General features: G+C 51.1%; 7 protein-coding genes across 7 annotated transcripts; 4 read left to right on the top strand and 3 right to left on the bottom strand.

The window, feature by feature from the left end:
- Positions 1-771: 771 nt before the first annotated feature.
- Positions 772-2,409, bottom strand: UCRPA7_2818 (putative myb dna-binding domain-containing protein; the record flags this gene model as incomplete). The annotated part of the gene is made up of 1 exon (XM_007915442.1): positions 772-2,409. One exon carries the CDS (start codon positions 2,407-2,409, stop codon positions 772-774), a length of 1,638 nt encoding a protein of 545 aa, XP_007913633.1.
- A 3,321-nt stretch (positions 2,410-5,730) lies between these two features.
- UCRPA7_2819 (putative kinesin light protein) lies at positions 5,731-8,055 on the top strand (the record flags this gene model as incomplete). The annotated part of the gene is made up of 1 exon (XM_007915422.1): positions 5,731-8,055. The coding sequence occupies one exon, from the start codon at positions 5,731-5,733 to the stop codon at positions 8,053-8,055; it is 2,325 nt and encodes a 774-aa protein (XP_007913613.1).
- A 445-nt stretch (positions 8,056-8,500) lies between these two features.
- Positions 8,501-10,706, top strand: UCRPA7_2820 (putative wd repeat protein; the record flags this gene model as incomplete). The annotated part of the gene is made up of 6 exons (XM_007915452.1): positions 8,501-8,744; positions 8,800-8,931; positions 8,984-9,157; positions 9,242-9,303; positions 9,362-10,484; positions 10,540-10,706. The coding sequence occupies 6 exons, from the start codon at positions 8,501-8,503 to the stop codon at positions 10,704-10,706; spliced, it is 1,902 nt and encodes a 633-aa protein (XP_007913643.1).
- A 327-nt stretch (positions 10,707-11,033) lies between these two features.
- On the bottom strand, positions 11,034-11,366 carry UCRPA7_2821 (putative protein transporter sec61 subunit gamma protein; the record flags this gene model as incomplete). Its single annotated transcript, XM_007915400.1, has 3 exons — positions 11,034-11,074; positions 11,131-11,217; positions 11,282-11,366. 3 exons carry the CDS (start codon positions 11,364-11,366, stop codon positions 11,034-11,036), a joined length of 213 nt encoding a protein of 70 aa, XP_007913591.1.
- A 1,375-nt stretch (positions 11,367-12,741) lies between these two features.
- UCRPA7_2822 (putative rrm domain-containing protein) lies at positions 12,742-13,973 on the top strand (the record flags this gene model as incomplete). Its single annotated transcript, XM_007915410.1, has 3 exons — positions 12,742-13,160; positions 13,223-13,794; positions 13,858-13,973. 3 exons carry the CDS (start codon positions 12,742-12,744, stop codon positions 13,971-13,973), a joined length of 1,107 nt encoding a protein of 368 aa, XP_007913601.1.
- Positions 13,974-14,181: 208 nt separating this feature from the next.
- Positions 14,182-15,349, bottom strand: UCRPA7_2823 (putative set domain-containing protein; the record flags this gene model as incomplete). The annotated part of the gene is made up of 2 exons (XM_007915377.1): positions 14,182-15,174; positions 15,230-15,349. 2 exons carry the CDS (start codon positions 15,347-15,349, stop codon positions 14,182-14,184), a joined length of 1,113 nt encoding a protein of 370 aa, XP_007913568.1.
- Positions 15,350-16,036: 687 nt separating this feature from the next.
- Positions 16,037-16,765, top strand: UCRPA7_2824 (putative coenzyme q biosynthesis protein coq4 protein; the record flags this gene model as incomplete). Its single annotated transcript, XM_007915398.1, has 1 exon — positions 16,037-16,765. The coding sequence occupies one exon, from the start codon at positions 16,037-16,039 to the stop codon at positions 16,763-16,765; it is 729 nt and encodes a 242-aa protein (XP_007913589.1).
- Between the last annotated feature and the right edge of the window lie 86 nt (positions 16,766-16,851).

Raw genomic sequence — 16,851 nt, forward strand, 5'->3', positions numbered from 1 at the left:
GCTGGAGGGGAACAGAAGATTTTGAGACGCAAAAATAATTATCAGGTGTGGGAGCGAAAACCTATGTGGGTCTCTACCCAGCCAATCGTAGTAAGCACTTTGAAGGTGGGGCTCATCAAGGTGGGATCCACGGTGAGGCCAGGTGAAGCTAGGTGAATAAAACGCCAACAGAAGCGACTAAAGCCAACGGCATTTCATAGCCAATTGTCTGACAATTGGAAGGACCTATAGATATTTTTGTGTCACCATAGGCATCCTCATTGATCCCATGGTGAATGTAATGCTCTGCGATGCCAACAACACCTCCATCACCCTTGTTCAACTAAGAGGCCTAGAGCCAACCACGTAATCGAGGCTGAGCAGTTTCCCAACGCGCAGCAGCAGTAGCATAAATGTGACAGAAAACCGAAATCGCTTCATTGAATCTAAAGATCGCTCCGTAGTCTAACTTGTATCCCGGCCCTTAAGTCTAAGGACATCCATCCATTCATCCTTCTTTCCATCCATCAGATATGACCTGTCCGTTACTCCATTGGAAACCGCACATTTTATATACCTGTAACGACAGGAACCCTTTGTCTAACCCATTCCCAACCTAACATACCCTAATTTGATGACATTTCTGGGCTAAAAGCCCGAGGCATGAGCTTCGTACTCAGAAGGAAGTTCTTCCCTCCCGACTTGACCGCCAAGTGCGGTCAGTGGATACCAAGCTACCGGCCACCGTCGTGGTATGCCGTCTAGCCGAGCATCCATAATGACATAAACATTTTAATTATCAGTGGAAATCTGCGAATCATCGAGCAGCAGACGAGAGATGTCCATATCGCCTACGCTCCCGATGAAGGCAGAATTGGAACTTTCATTCAAATTGAATCCTTGTGATCCTGGCAAAGATTCGGCAGATTCTAGGAGGTTTGACGACAGTGGCCATTTGGGCATGCTCTCTTTGGAACTTGTGCGGTTCAACTGAGGCTCAAGCGGGCCGGATTTGGTTGGGCCGAATGAGGTCTCTATCGTCGTACTGACAGAAGGCTCAAGAAGGTTACTGCCGCGACCAGGTTCCTTAACCTGAAAGCTTCCTTTTTCGATTCTAGTGTAGATGTCGGGATACTTGTTGCGGACCCGATCTCTCAAATCAGTTGGTTGACGAGTCGAGAGATTAAATCTGGGATCTCTCTGAATTTTGGTCCATGCCGGCCCGTATTGATCGAGGCCTTCGAGGATCTCTTTATCATCTTGCTCAGTAAAAGGCCGTCGCTCACGACGATGAGACTTCTTGAAAGGGCCACGGATTCCTAGGTTCTCTAGATCCTCAATTTTTTTACGATGAGCTCTGCTCTTTCTTTGCTTTGGGGCGGAGTCCGAGTCTGGCTGAGACGATTGGGTCTTTTCTCGCTCGGGTGGCTCTTCTGGCTCAGCGAGGATATTCTCCAATAGCAAGGCAGTCTTTGCTTTTAGTTTTGATTTCGCCTCAGAGGCATGGGTTGCTATCTTGGTCTGGATGGGATTCTTGCTTCCGGACGAGCCTCGGAACTCATCTGGACAGCAGGTTCGGAAGCGATCTTTAAGGTCGCCAGCAGTACGATCATTGAACTTGAAGTCAGGATCTTCGAGGATATTTGTCCATTTTCCCACGCCGTGGCGACTAACACCGAGAAGTAGGTGATTCGTCTCCTCCTCAGACCACTTCCGCCGGGGCTTTGCAGCCCGTCTCTTAATCTTCGCCGCAGCTGACTTGTCGGCTTCGATAGGTGTGCTGGAGTTGGAAGCAACTCGATCTTCCACCACGCTGAAATCCTTCAGCGGGTTGAGGTTGATTTTCTCGTTATCGTCGAAAGACCCCGAGGAGATAGGAGGGAAGACTGCTGCATTTGCATTGGCGGGTGGATCGTGGAGGCCATTGATAATGGGAGGGACAACGTTCTGGCTCGACTTTTGCTTTTTTAAAGGCTGTGGCAACTGGACGAAGTCTTCCTTGACAGTGAGGGCTCGATGTCTCTTTTTGTTCGACGAATCCTCGGTGATCTCACTAGTGTCGTCTAGTATGAGGCGGAGAGAATGGGTCGATTCGTTAACGTCGGGATCATCTAGCAGCATACGCAGAGGATGACCAGAAGACTGCCTAGGCCTCTCTTTGAGATAGTCGCCTTCATTTCGAGGATACTGTCTTGAGGTGCCCTCATCGGCTAGAGAGTATATGGGGGGAATCTGCTGCTGCGAGGGTCGCTGTGACTTTGGAATGGCCTTGTCGCTTCCCAGGCCGGCATCTGGTTCGAGGGGCGGAAGAGATCGGCCGGAAGACTTGGAGAAGGGAATGCCTTGGATCGGGGGTAGGTCAGGAGGAGGGAACTGGTTGGCCTTGGGGTCGTTCAACAAGTGCATTAGCCGTGGCTCGATGGTAGCCATCGTGAAACAATGGCGGAGGACGCGGAGCGTGCATTGGCGATCGAAGCACAGGATCGAGGGCCGGGATTCGGAGGGGGAGGAGATCGAGAAGGAGGAGGGAGGAGGAGGAGAAAATAAGAGGATATCCGGAGGCCAGAGTGCTCGATATTTCGGGTATGTTCCAACAGGTGATGATAGACAACCAGACAATGCTGGAGAATCCAGATCAAAATCTTCGCACGAGGGTCGGCATGTGCCGCGGATTGTCTTGCCGGTGCGCGCAAGGTAAGCAAGGCAATGTAGGTACTGTAGCTGCTGGCTGGTGGGCTACGGTACTGCGCTGTGCTGTGCTGTGTGCTGCAGGTTTCGTGGTGCAGGTGGTGTTCAGATTTCACCCTCTTGCCGTCGGTCGCTCTTGCCTTCGACCAGACAAGCGAGTGGCCTGGTAGGTAGGGTGGTAGGTACGTGCCTGCCGGTCTTCAGGTACGGAAAGCGGAGACAGAGGCACTCGGCTGTTGTTAGTGCCGGCCTAACCCCAAGTAGCGCTCCCGCGCTGAAGAATGGCCTGTGAACTCGAGGAGCGGGGCTTCGTTATCTGGTGCGTGTAACTGTTTTAGAGCACCCGGCAGTCGAACTCTGCCCAGGAGGCCAGCCCAAGAAATCCTAGGAGTGCCCTGCCGCTGCTGCAAGGCCCAGGCCCAGGACCCGTTCGACGATCAAATCGCCGCCAATTACGCCGTTCTAGGCCTCCCAAACTCACCTCATTCAACAAATAGCACGCAATCCACTTGACGCAGTACCTCGATAGTGAGCGGAGCAAAAAGTATCGCCAATCGACCCAATAACGGTGATCTTTTCCTGGAGTGTATCGGTAATTCAGGTGTATCAGTGTGAAAAGTCGAGCTCTCACGGGACTGCTGTGAGACATTGGCTCCTGTTGAGTTGAGTTGAGTTGACTGAGGTAGCCCACCAAGTCCAAGATATCAACAGAGACCCTATGAGCCCTTAGCGCGGTGATTTAATATCATCAGATATGGCATCTTCCCTCCCGGCGTTTCCCAGGATTGTCTTTACTGTGCTAGAGCCCCTGAGCTTGTAAGTCAATTCCACCGGATAGGTGCTGCCCGTACGCGTGCGTCAGATGTCTAATTGCCCTTGGCTTCAAAGGATTGGGGGCTGGGCCGGCGCAACCTTCACGCCAGATTGGTTTGTCGAGAGCCAACTGGATTCCGGACCGGTTGTCGCCTCGGACAACTCACGTCTAGTGGCTCTTCAGTTGGGCAATGCTTATGGCTTGCTCTTCCTAGCAGCCATCGCCGTCCTTTACACGACTACAGAGCCCAAGGTCGTACGAAACTACCTGGTAGCTCTGTTGATCGCAGACATTGGTCACGTATATGTGTGCTTCCATGTTCTTGGGCCTGACCGATTCTTTGAGATTAGCCAGTGGAATGCCGTGACTTGGGGAAATGTTGGCGCAACTGTGAGTCGTGCTTCCGTTCATTCGATACTCGACGTTTTGCTGACTCTCTTAGTCCTGCCTCTTCTTCACCCGGGTTGCTTACTTGCTAGGATTGTTTGGTCCGGACGCACCGGCTTCATCAAAGAAGACTCAATAGCGAGGGCAACAGTTTCAATGACATGACTGTAACCATCCCGAAAGCATCAGCTGTAAATTTAGATGGGCAATTGTACAATATAACGCTAACAAACAAGATGGCTGAGGCTGCGTTCAGCCGCACATGGTGCCTCGTTTCATATCCAGCCCCCTCTGAAAATACTCTTCATTTTTTATCTCAATGAACATGAACTCGTATACACCATACATATCTTTGCCGTCATGATTACAGCTGAGTGTAGCTTTGACGCTGATGCCGATATGTACGGCATTGGAATCAGGCTTGGGTTCTACGAAACATGGTTTGCTGGCATTCTCGCAAGCATCTTCTCCATAGATGAGGAAGGCGCTTCTAACCGTTTCACAATGTCCATGTTTATCTCGGCAACCTTCATTGCGCTGATTGCCCAAACAGCTCAAAAGACAATAACCCCTATAGACATATACATGGCTCTTCTCATGACATTTGGCTATTTTTACTTTCTAATCCCTGTACTTCTCTGAAGACTTTTAACCTGGTTCAATGCCGACTGGGACCCAACTAGATGGCCACGCTTGCCGTACAGTGGTGACTATTACTTTTTTCATCAGGCCTCCTACTAGGACTATCTTCTTACCAGCTATGGTTCTGGTCCTCAAGCGTTTACCAGTCGGCCTGGGACTGCACTATTATGGCGTCTTGTTCTCGAGGCTTTCATTGACTAGTGCCCCATTGTGCTGGGTTAATATCGCTTTCCAGCCTCTTTTGATAGCAATTGCACGGTTGGATGGATAATATATTGCATTCAACGAACAAGGCAAAGCCCTGTAAAGTAAGATATTTATGAGCAAGATCATCGACCGATTGTAATGCTGTAAGAACAGACAGCCTTACTATCTACCCCTGCCTTCTCAGGCACTGATATTCTTTTTCATCTACAAAGAGCCGAACACATAGTCACTTATATAGTATTTATAAGGAAGTGAAAGCCCAAAAAAAAATTATAAAAAAAAAATGGTGCCCCCTACAGGATTCGAACCTGTGATCTTCGCATTACGACTATCGTATGTTAGTATAAAAGTCACGTCAATTGTCACTAGGTTTTACGAACGTGCGACGCCCTACCCCTAAGCCAAAGGGGCGTAGGTGGTTAAAATTTTTGCGGAAAATCAGGCTCAACTTGATTTCACAGCTGACTCGCTGTTGAAGCTTCAATCAGACCAGACTCATCACTACTTTTCACGCTTTGAGAGGACAGGTTTCCCGACATGATTATAAGCTGAAAGTTTTTCGTAAAGCATATTTTCTTAGATCAACTGCAATAAATAGATCATTCATTGTCGTTGATCTGCACAGTGACCACTGGCTGAACTGTTTGTTGATTGCATCGTATTAGCTCATTGACCACTCTTTACAGAATTTGGGGGCTGAAGACGACTTCAAGGTCGCTTTGCTTCATCCCAAATGAGAGCCGATTGCGGCCACCTGCAGTGTGAGGCTGTCGGTGATGGGTGTGGTGCAGTTGGGTTCTCATTGGCGGCCTGTTGTGAGAGCCTGCAAGTGTGGTTGCCTCACGGACAATCTCGCAATGAAACACAACAACCACATGAAAGAGACACTTAAGAACCTACAATCATGAAAGGTAACGAAATATCTCTTTCCTGACAGTCCCTCAGACAGCTGGGTTTTCGATCAACATAACTGTGTTTAATTGTTGGCGACAACAACTGATCTTACATTTGGAATGTCTGAGTCTCAGCCTCGACTGCTCCTTGAAGAGCTGAGGGCCAAGCTCTCGAGCGTTACCGAATCTCTTTTTCAAAATGCCTCATTCGTGCAGGGACAATTCGGAGGTGCTGGGTCTCGTCTCGCATCACTGTGTCGAGGCCCAGCGTATGCAGACAAGACGCTCCAGCATCTCGAGCAAAGGTGGAACTTCCTACAAGGCGGCGTACGCTCGGAGCTTGCATCCCAATGGGAGAGCAACCTCACTCGCTTCTCGCAGAAACTTAGAGCGTCGCGGGATGGTTGTGGATGCTCTGCCGACGGTGACGGCCTGCTGGCCTTGACGAGCTGCGCAATATGTCGGCTAAAGGTCACCGAAGTTGCTGAGGATTTGGAGAAGTTCACGATGACCTTTGCAGAAAAGCTGGACATCGATGAGAGAGCCGTGGCCCACCGTGATGGGCTTGAAAAAATTCACGTCAAGGAGGCCATGATACGCCGTCTCGAGGATGAGGCCAGGACGCTGAAAGACGACCTCGAGCAGAAGTCGAGAACGATTGAGCTTCTTTCGGCACAAAACACAAATCAAAGGGTCACGCTTGAGGAAGCTAGGGATGCTAAGAGAGAGTTCGAGATGACTTGCCACATGTTGGAGGAGGAACTTGCCGAGTCTGTTGATAGCATTGAGAAATGCGCCGAGGAACTGAGAAAGGTAGAGAGATGGGAAGTGGCCGAACGAGGATATGACACACTGCACCGTCTCCTTCATGCAAAGATACGTCGAATGGAGGCTCGTCCTGCTCTAGATGGCGCTCGTAAGGATCTAGAGATCAGGTCGCTGACAATGGATCATCTTCGAGTACTTGCATTGACGAAGCTTTCTCGATATCCGGATGCAGAAGAGCTTGCTAGACAAGTATGGCAAAGGCGGAAGGAATTACTTGTCGAGACTTCCAATGAAGTCAGAGACGTCTTTTTGACATACTGCGAGCTCCTCACACGGAATAACCGTTGCGATGTTGCAGAGAGGGAGTACATAATCATGTACTATGATCCCAATCTACAGTATCCAACGGATCCCAAGGATGTCGAGTGGAAACTGGTAATCATGTCCCAGATCGGTAGGGTCATGGGCAAACAGGAGAAGCATGACGAGTCAGCCCTCTGGCATCGCAAGGTTCTCAATGAAAGGATCGCAGCGACACCAGTGGAAGTCAACAAAGCTGCCAGTAGCGCGGTAGAGCTGCTACGAGCACAGAAGAAGCAGGCAAAGGGTTTCACTATCATTGATCAGAAGATGAAGGCAGATCTTGACAAAATCTGGCGACTACGTGAGAGAGGCAACGAACAGCCAGATGTCTTATCTTGCGGGTTCCATCTAGGCATGCGTCTCCAAGAAGAAGGTAAGGAAGAGGAGGCGGCCAATGCTCTCTGGGAAGTGTGGGATAGGCGAAAACAGCTCGCAAAGCCAGATGAGACGCTAGCAGCCGCGAAACAAGTCGAGGCGTTGCTCATCAAGCTGAAGAATCTTCAGAGGCTCGAGACACTATACGAATGGATGCGCAAGTTTGATGGGTCAGGGCATGGTGAGGCTGAACGAGTCTGGTACCAATACAAGCTCGCCTGTGTTCACACCGTCTCGGAGAAGCTGATCAGTGCCGAATCGCTACTCCAGGAAGGAATCCAACGACGACTTGCCATCTTTGGCTCCGACGATGCCGAATCCTTCCAACAGACTCATATGTACGGTGAAGTGCTGAGAAGACTCGGTAGATTTGAAGTAGCCAAAGACAGACTCAAAGATGCTTGGGACCGGCGCCAGCAGCTACCAGAAGCAACACTACAAGCTGTCTTGAAGATCGGTCACTTGTATGGTGACATATTGATGGAGTCAGGAGCTTTTGGCGACATTGACAAGGCTACAACTGTGCTCAGAGATGCGTGGGAGAAAGCTATCCTCAATTTGGCGAGGGTTGCAGAGGCAGGGTTGATCTCAAAGAGGAATCAGTCACTCTATGGCGGCCTGATGGTTGTGGGGGATTGTTACGGCATCTGTTTGATGAAACAGAAAAAGTACAACACGGCAAAGGACGTTTTCGCGGCAGTTCTTGAGAGAAAGAAAGACTTGTTTGTCGATCAGACTGAACTGGACAAAACTGAACAGCTTCTTAGAAAGGCAAGAGATCTTCGAGGAAGTCGACATCCTTCACCTGCCATGAACACATCGGAAGCCCATCCTCTAGACTTAGCACGATTACTGAGCCATTGGAGCATTACAACCGTCTCGGCGGCCGGAGTTCCCGCTCTCAGAGGACATCACAGAGGCTTAATAGAGGGCAGTTAGGTACCTAGGTAGTTTATTAAAACAGATCGGTGCAATGCTTCAAAAAGCATCCAGTTATTCATCATGAAATATTAATACAAAGCGTGGTTGAAATGCCAGTCTTCAGCGGATGAGGTGTCAAACGCCACTATAGCCGGATTTAAGCCCGCTGGGGAGCCGAACGAACAGAGAACCCCACACTTTCATGTCGTCAGCGGATCAGTACCGTTTGTGAAACTCCGATAGAGCCTCTGACCACACTCACTTCCATTCACGAATATTTAATTTTGTTACACTGGTCCTTCAACCAGTCACGACATTATCGAAGACATTTGAATCATTTCAAGGCGTCATCACTGTTTCCCTGTCTTGACCACAACATCACCTATCAGTAGGGAGCTACAGTCGGCGATAAGAGCTCCGGGCAGCTTATCAATCATACGCCGGTCAACGGTGGGCTGCCAACATGGCTGACCGATATCCACGGGCGGATGACTCCGATGCTGACCCTGGGGAGCAAGATTTCTTTAATAGCTCAGCTAGAAGGCCTGTTGTCAACGCCAGTGACTTCGAGGAGGGGAGCCCTGATATTCCTGACGATCCGATGGATTCTGCGGGAACGCATTATCAAGAATATGATGAGAACGAGGACGAGGACGACCCGGACTACCATGTTGATGAGGACGAAGAGGAAGATGATGAGTTTCACGGTAGAATACTCCTAGAAAATGATTTTGGCTTGAGTCCACTAATAAACATTTCTAGATGCCGAGGAAGGTCTGGAGTTTGAAGTTGTGATAGAGGATGAGTCCGAGGAGGACGAAGATGATGATGATGATGACGATGAAGACAATGTCGGAGACGACGGTAGGGCACATCTGGCGGCACTTCTCACTGGTCTGTGCATGTGCACTCAGTGTCAGACAACGAGGGCTAACTGATTCCATAGGCCGGACAGCTCCTGGTTTCTTAACCCACAGACAGCTCTTGGCGTTACTCCGTGGTCGTGATCTAGGGCACGTTCTCTTCCATGACGATGATGACGGAGGATGGGGTTTCCGGCGGAGGAGACGGCGAAGCCCCCCCGATCCTAACCGGTTTCCAAAGGTGCCGAGTGAGAAAGGTACCGAGTTGATGCACTCTGGTACTTTTGGATCTACTGATCGCCACATAACCTCTCGCAAGAGGCTTGCTCGCCGGATATTAGACCGCGAACTCGGTATAGGAAATCAATCAGAACGCAAGATAAACCAAGATATCATGGCTCAGGTATGTCACCTCTCGAGCCTTCTACTGAGGAGAATCGACTGATACTGATCACGAGCAGGGCATGATTCCCACTAGCGAGGCTGATATGGTCATACACTATAACAGCCCTGTATACTGTGGTCAGTTCTCAGATGACGGAAACTTTTTCTATGCTTGTGTCAAAGACTTCAAGGTCCGCATGTACGACACATCGAACCCCTACAATTGGAGGCATTACAAGACCGTGAACCATCCTTTTGGTCGGTGGGCACTCACAGATGCACATTTGAGCCCCGACAATAGGTGGCTTGCGTACACATCATTGCAGAGCCACGTTTGTTTTGCGCCGACTGATCCCAATGACAAAGGAGACCCATACACCCTGGATCTGGGCGAGAGCCGGGCGACAGGTGGATGGCGAACTCGAGACTTCGCTATCTGGTCTATTCGTTTTTCGGGAGACGGAAGGGAACTCATCGCCGGCAATAATGCGTCGTCAATCATTGTGTACGATATTGAAAGTCGTCGAGTGTTGCACAACATCACCGGTCACGATGACGATGTTAACGCTGTATGTTTTGCCGACGTCTCCTCCCCACATATTCTATACTCGGGTTCAGACGACGCTACGATCAAGGTATGGGATCGTCGGAGCATGGGCGATGGCCGAGAAGCAGGCGCATTTGTGGGCCATATCGAGGGTCTGACGTACATCGACAGCAAGGGTGATGGGCGATATATCTTGAGTAATGGTAAAGATCAAACGATGAAGCTGTGGGATCTACGAATGGTGATGTCCACGGCCCAGTTTCAGGAGACGAACCCACGACAACATACACGACAGAGCGATTACGACTACCGAATGGAGGAGTACGACTTGGACAATTGGTTCCCGCATCCTGATGACAACTCTGTTGTTACCTACCGAGGACATCGGGTCCAGCGCACGCTCATCCGCTGTCATTTCTCGCCCCCAGGGAGCACCAACTCGAGATATGTGTACTCTGGAAGTCATGACGGCAAGATTTATGTGTGGAATATGGATGCCACACCGGCCGGCGTCATTGATGTCAAGAAGGCGGCAACGATGGGGTTCCAAGGCGTCAGTCGAGCTAGGGCGCGCGTTCACCGTGACGATTATGCAGGATGGTCGTCCTGTGTGCGTGAGGCGCACTGGCACCCTAATGCGCCGATTATAGCTGGTAAGTTACATGCCTGTCTCCTGGTGCCCCGTTAACCCTTGCTAACATATTATAGCATCGTCATGGAACGGATATGAGATGCACGACATGAACTTTGGAACTGTCACAGTACACTCCTACAATGATGCTCCTGAGGATGAAGCGGAGCCGAAGATGGGCTTGATGGTGAATGATCAGCTGGCATCCGAGAACTTGTCGTTTCAACCGACCTCGATCTGGTAGTTTGTAGAAACAAGGATCATCAAGGCTTTTTATTCCCCTTCTATGAGATGTTTTGTACACTTGCCCAAAGGTTTCATTCGTCCCCTTGGCAGAGATGCATTATGAGTCTGGACGAAATCCATCTCCAAGATAGCCAATGGATATCAAAACGTACTATCCCTGATGGATTTGCACCCATACTGTCCCCAACCATGCTGTGACCTAAGCATTCGCTCCCACGCTCCTTACATTTACATGTTTGCACCGTTGACTCGACGTCGATTTCGCTTCCAAATATTGCTAGTTTGACGACAGAGGCGTCAAACAAGACCATGCCTTGTCAATCGATTATGCGCCTCCTACGAGGATGTTGTTGAGAGGGATGTGAACTGAAAGGAGGTCAGCATTGAACAAGAGCGCACTGACGGGATGGGGCAAAACGCACTCAGCTTGACGACGTAACCAACAGCCCCCATGATCAGGAAACCAACACCCACGGCCTGAGAGATCTTGATGAACTCCTTGCGGTCAGCTGTTCGACATGAGTTAGCAGGAATGCCGCGACGCATTGACGATGACTGGAAAGAGAGACGCACGCTTTTGGCAGCGGTTCATGAACTGCACTCCATCCTTGACAAACTCCCTCGGGACATCGAGAATCTCCTGAACCTGGTCGGACATTGTGGCGGCTGTCGTAGAGAAGAATGAAGTAAGGAGTGACACTGTGTTCGGATACGACTTTGCAGGTTCGACGAGGAATTGCGGATGTGGAGGAGGAAGTCGGGTGCTGGCGATGGAGGAGCTAGGTATTGAAATTGTGGTCGCGAGATGCCAGATGGCCTTGCTGCTTAGAGGTCCAGCCCACGAATAGGTGGCCCTTCTGTGGGTGGCTGCACTTGTGCCCATCCAGTAAGGTGTTGCAGGGGGTTGTACGCCCACAGGGGTGCTGATGTATGGCCTGGACCAAGTGCAGATCACGCTAACAGTTTTCAACTTTATTATGTGATTTGAGTAGAGTAAATCAGCTAGTACCTGATAGACAGACCTTCGGACGAATGCGACACAAGCTCATTCGGCGCTTTCCCTAGCTGCTATGGGTCTTACAGCCTCGTCAGGCAGGAAGCTCCTATCGATTAGTGCGCCGTAGACTCACTAACAGACTTTTCGCCTTTAAACTGTCTGCAGCTGTTAGTGTAGTGCCTGCCGACTAGCAGTAGCATTTCAGCTAGCTGTTAAAACATCAGAGCGTGTCCCAAGCTCCAATTCACACTCAACTTCGAAACCTCTCCTACACCTCACTCCACACTCGACTCCTATTCCGACTCTAAACTTAGCCTGCGACACCAAATCATCTTGTCTGCAGCTATATTTGGTATACCTTGCACTATTCCCCACGATTTCGCGATCGTTCACCGCAACCTCATCGTCAGGCTGCTGAGGACGATGAACTGACAGCGATCCTGGGTGCTTAGTACATCCCAAGGAGCCGCTTTCACTGTCGCCGCCAATATTCGCATAGGGACAATACATGGGATACTAACCTCTAGGTGGTTGATCGTGTGTTAGAAAGGAAGGACGTACTGTGGCGCGCGATTGACGTGTTGGCTGCGTTGAGGCTCAAGCTGGGACAGAACCACTCTCCATTTCAACATCCTGTGTCTACAGCAGACCTACCTGTATCCTCTACATACCTACCTACCTGAGGGTCTATCGCATTTTCAAGACTGCAAGCACAGAGCTTCGTCTTCGAGATTCTTCTTTGGGAGACTGTAACTTGGATCCTGAGAATCATTCTTCTTCCAGTCATTCTTGTTTCGGGAATCAGGAGTGTACGTATCATTGAACTCTTTGTCTTTTTTTTGTTGCCTATTTTCCGTTTGCTGCTTGGTCTCGGGGATTGTTTGGAGATGTCTTCAGTTGCTGATCTCGCTTCGGAGACCACAGACGCCTGTAATTCTGAGTCACCCCCCAAAATACAGTCAATACATCCTCCTCACCTTAGCCTCAACCGACCTGCAGGAAGTTCATTGATCCTGCTAGATAAGTGACCAACAACATGGCCGAGGAAGACTTCGAAATCGACATATATGGCGATGCCGGCGCGGAGCAGGGTGATTCCAGGGGCGAGGACGTAAACTCACATGCATATGATGGCGAGGGGCACTCACACGACACGAACGGCGGCGGCCACGACTATGATGAGTCAAGAGACGAGGGTATGGACGATGGCCATGACCGTGAGCAGTCAGCTTCTGCTACCGTAGCCCAATCCAACCCTCCACAAGGTGTCAAAAGGAAAGAAGGATCGGATGAACGACCCGTCGACCCAGGCGCTACCACAGCCCTCTTAGTGTCAGAACTCAGCTGGTGGAACACAGACGATGATGTCCGCGGCTGGGCTAACCGAGCCAACTGCGAGGATGAGCTGAAGGATATCACGTTCAGTGAGCACAAAGTCAATGGCAAGAGCAAGGGGTAGGTGTTATCACATACTGTCATCTAATTAACGACGAAGGGCTTGCTGACTCCTTGCACAGGCAAGTGTACATAGAATTCACATCACAGCAGGCGGCAACAGCGACGAAACATCAGATTGATGCGCTGGGCAGCGAAGGACCCGGCCAGAAGAAGCACAGCGTCATATACTCAAGTCCGACTGTCAACCCTTTTAGGACGTTGCCAAAGGACGCTCCCGCTCGGGCAGGAAAGGACAACCGGACACCATCGGGGCCCGGCTACAATGATCGGGCTCCGAATGTCGGTGGCAACTTCGGGGGAGGTAACTTCCGTGGCCGAGGAGGAGGCTTCAACGGTCCACGTGGAGGCATGGGTGGTGGTGGCGGCTTCAACCGGAACTTTTCTGGCAACAATATGAACAACTTTAATAACAATAACAACATGGGGTTCAATAACAACATGGGAGGCGGGAACTTCGGCTTCAACCGCGGCGGCATGATGGGTGGAGGCATGCGCGGAGGCGGTATGAGAGGTGGACGGGGAGGTATGAACGGAATGATGGGCGGTATGGGCCCGATGGGAGGCATGGGTCCCATGGGAGGTATGCCAGGCAATATGGGGGGCATGGGGATGATGGGAGGTGGTATGCAAGGTGAGTTACCCTTCGAATGTTGCTACATACATGTTGTATAACCATGGCTAACAAACTCCACAGGCTTCCAAGGCATGCAGCCACACTTCAATCCTGCCTTCTTCGGTGGCGGACAGAATCAATCAAGTGGCAACGACTGGCAAAACCCACACGGTGCGAAGCGTCCTCGACCGGAGTAGTAAACCTGTACGATACGACTGAGCAGTCAAGGGCTGGCTGCGAAGATCTTCCGTCCGACATTATCGGACGTCTAAGTTTGGGCGAGTTAGGGATGGCATTTCTTGCATTTTCAGTACTGTGTTAAGGGATAGGAATTTGCTCAATGAGCTGTAGAAACTCAACCGAATCTATTCAGCCTACTTGATGGCTCTGGAATAACCTTTTGCCTCAAACACTGAGACGTGTGACTGTCGCCTCTACAAGAGTCTGTATTTGTGTCCAACGATCTTCCAGGAGCTGGCGTTGAATCTCATTGCCGGCTTTTGCACCCTTGATCCCCGTCAACGTCTTCTTGATCGTCTTTTCGTACTTCTTCAGTAACTTGACCAATAATTGGTCGACCTTTGCCTGCTTCGTTGTTGAATCGTCTGCTCCGTCTACGAAGTCTTGCCATTCTCCTAACGGAAGACACATGATGCGCAAGGCCACCTGTGTTCGGTGGCAGACATCGCGCGCATCCAGCACGTAGTTCCCCAGAAAGGAGACATACTCTAATTGCTCCTTCTGCGCATTTGTCAACTCCGGCAGGATAACCTCGTCGATTCGCACCTCATCCCAGCGGTTCTCCTCTAGGATGAAGCCATACTCCACCAGGAGAAAATCGTTGCTGTGTCCACCGTAGGATATGTGTATTTCTTCTCCGACGGCATACGCCCGCTTGCTGGTGAATGTGAAACCATCGGTATCATATGCAACGCCGCAACCCGTATCCGCGTGATTGAATAGGTCAGCAACCGGCTGCAACACCATGTGGTCGTCCTTGGGCAACTTCTCAGTCTTCTTGTCAGTGTAGTAGAACGTACGAGTATTCACCAGCAACCAAGCATATTTGTAGTCCTCCTCCGTCAGCGACGGAAATGCCTTGGAGATGATCTCCCAGTGATGCTTGAACTTTGACTCCTGCTTGGCGAGCATCTCCTGCCCACGTCGGGGCAGAAAGTCCTGTAGCTTTCCATTCCACAGCAGAGGCATCGTCTTGACATCTTCTCTGGTGGGAAGTACGGCGTTCCACTTGCTGTACTTGTCCGACTCATCAAGCGCCAAATCAGCAGCAAGAACTGCGTGAACACTCACTTTTGGCAGCTTGCGAGAGATGGATTTGGGCACGGTGTGAAGACTGCGCAGGACCTTTGTGGGTACCTGCAGAAGCACCTCATCTGCCTGTGATACACCGTTCAGCCTCAACGGGACAATCTGTAGGCTTTGTGAAACTTACCTCATGGCTCTTCGTAGCGACAATACCGAAGCCGCGCCCTGGGAGACGCTGAGGCCGGATGCCGTTCAGAGTCACACCGTGGTCTTCTGCCCATATCAACAGATCCTCATGAGCTTCCATAATGGTGATGCCGTGAGATGTCGGGTGGTGGTAGAGCCCGGAGAGCGGGAACCGCAGGGGTGCTCTTGATAGATTACAATGAGTCACTGAGATGTTACTGATTACCCATGGCGTTCGAGGTCTTGAAACAGAATGCCCTAGCTCTAAAGGGCATTTTATATACCACGGTATTTATTGAGAAGGTTCCCATCTAATGTGACAGAGAAGCTCGCCGAAAGGCTCCTCAATGTCGTGACAGAGCCTTGACATGAAATCAAAAGCTGGGCCCACCCCGGGGTGCTTTAACGGGGCTCCTCACCGACGGTCAAGAATTGCCGGCCGGGTCACACCGAGAGCTCCAGTACTCTTCGACATCATCAGACGATTTTCCACAGCTCTAATTTCGTCCGCTTACAACCACATAGTACGGCCTCCAATGCCTGCTATCTTATGTCAAAATGAAGCTCACAGTTTCGCGAGCCTCACAGATTACAAGAGGTAGCCATGGCCTCTCACATTCCCTCATACTCCCCTGTGCGGCATCATCAAGACCGTTCTCGGTGCTGAGCCGGCCAGCACCGAACTACCCCGGCCATGTGCCCCTTACAGGTCTTGAAAGGGCAGGACTGGCTGTTGGTTCAGGCATCATGTCGCTCCTAGATCCTTATAGAGGAGGTCAGTGCTCTCTGTTTCTCCTCAATTGAGAGTATGCCCTTCTGCTGTTCTAAAAGCTCACCCCGCCTTGCACCAGATCTCATAGCTGCCTTCGCCGAAGCTACCGCCACGCCATACTTCATCTACCGCCTGCGAGACGCCATGCTGAAGGACCCGACCGGCCGACGCATTCTCCGAGACCGGCCGCGCATCTCCTCGAGCACGCTGTCCATGGAGCACCTACGAACCCTGCCCACCAACTCCGTGGGGCGCACATACGTTGGCTGGCTGGACCGCGAGGGCGTCTCGCCAGACACGCGCAGCGCGGTGCGCTACATTGACGACGAGGAGTGCGCGTACGTGATGCAGCGCTACCGCGAGTGTCACGACTTCTACCACGCTCTGACGGGGCTGCCGATCGTGCGCGAGGGCGAGGTGGCGCTCAAGGCGTTCGAGTTCGCCAACACGCTCATCCCCATGACCGGCATGAGCATGTTCGCCGCCTTCACGCTGAAGCCGATCGAGCGCCGCCGCTTCGTCGGCACCTACCTCCCCTGGGCGCTCAAGAACGGGCTCAGGTCCAAGGAGATCGTCAACATCTACTGGGAGGAGCAGCTGGAGCGGGACGTGGTCGAGCTGCGCCGTGAACTAGGCATCGAGCAGCCGCCGGATCTGAGAAACATACGGAAAATCGAGCGGGAGGAGAAGAAACGACGCAAGGAACAAGCTGCGGCCGCCGCCGCCGCGGCGAGAGGGACAGTAGCTGCTGTTGAGGCAGCATAGAATGTCAGGGGCCATAGGCGTCCTTGTAATAGATTGTAGAATTATTGTACCATAGAAGCATGGCCGCTCCGAGTTATCGTAACGTA

This window comes from Phaeoacremonium minimum (genome assembly GCF_000392275.1).
Source record: "Phaeoacremonium minimum UCRPA7 unplaced genomic scaffold PA7_03_scaffold_212, whole genome shotgun sequence".
Taxonomy (NCBI): Eukaryota; Fungi; Ascomycota; class Sordariomycetes; order Togniniales; family Togniniaceae; genus Phaeoacremonium; species Phaeoacremonium minimum.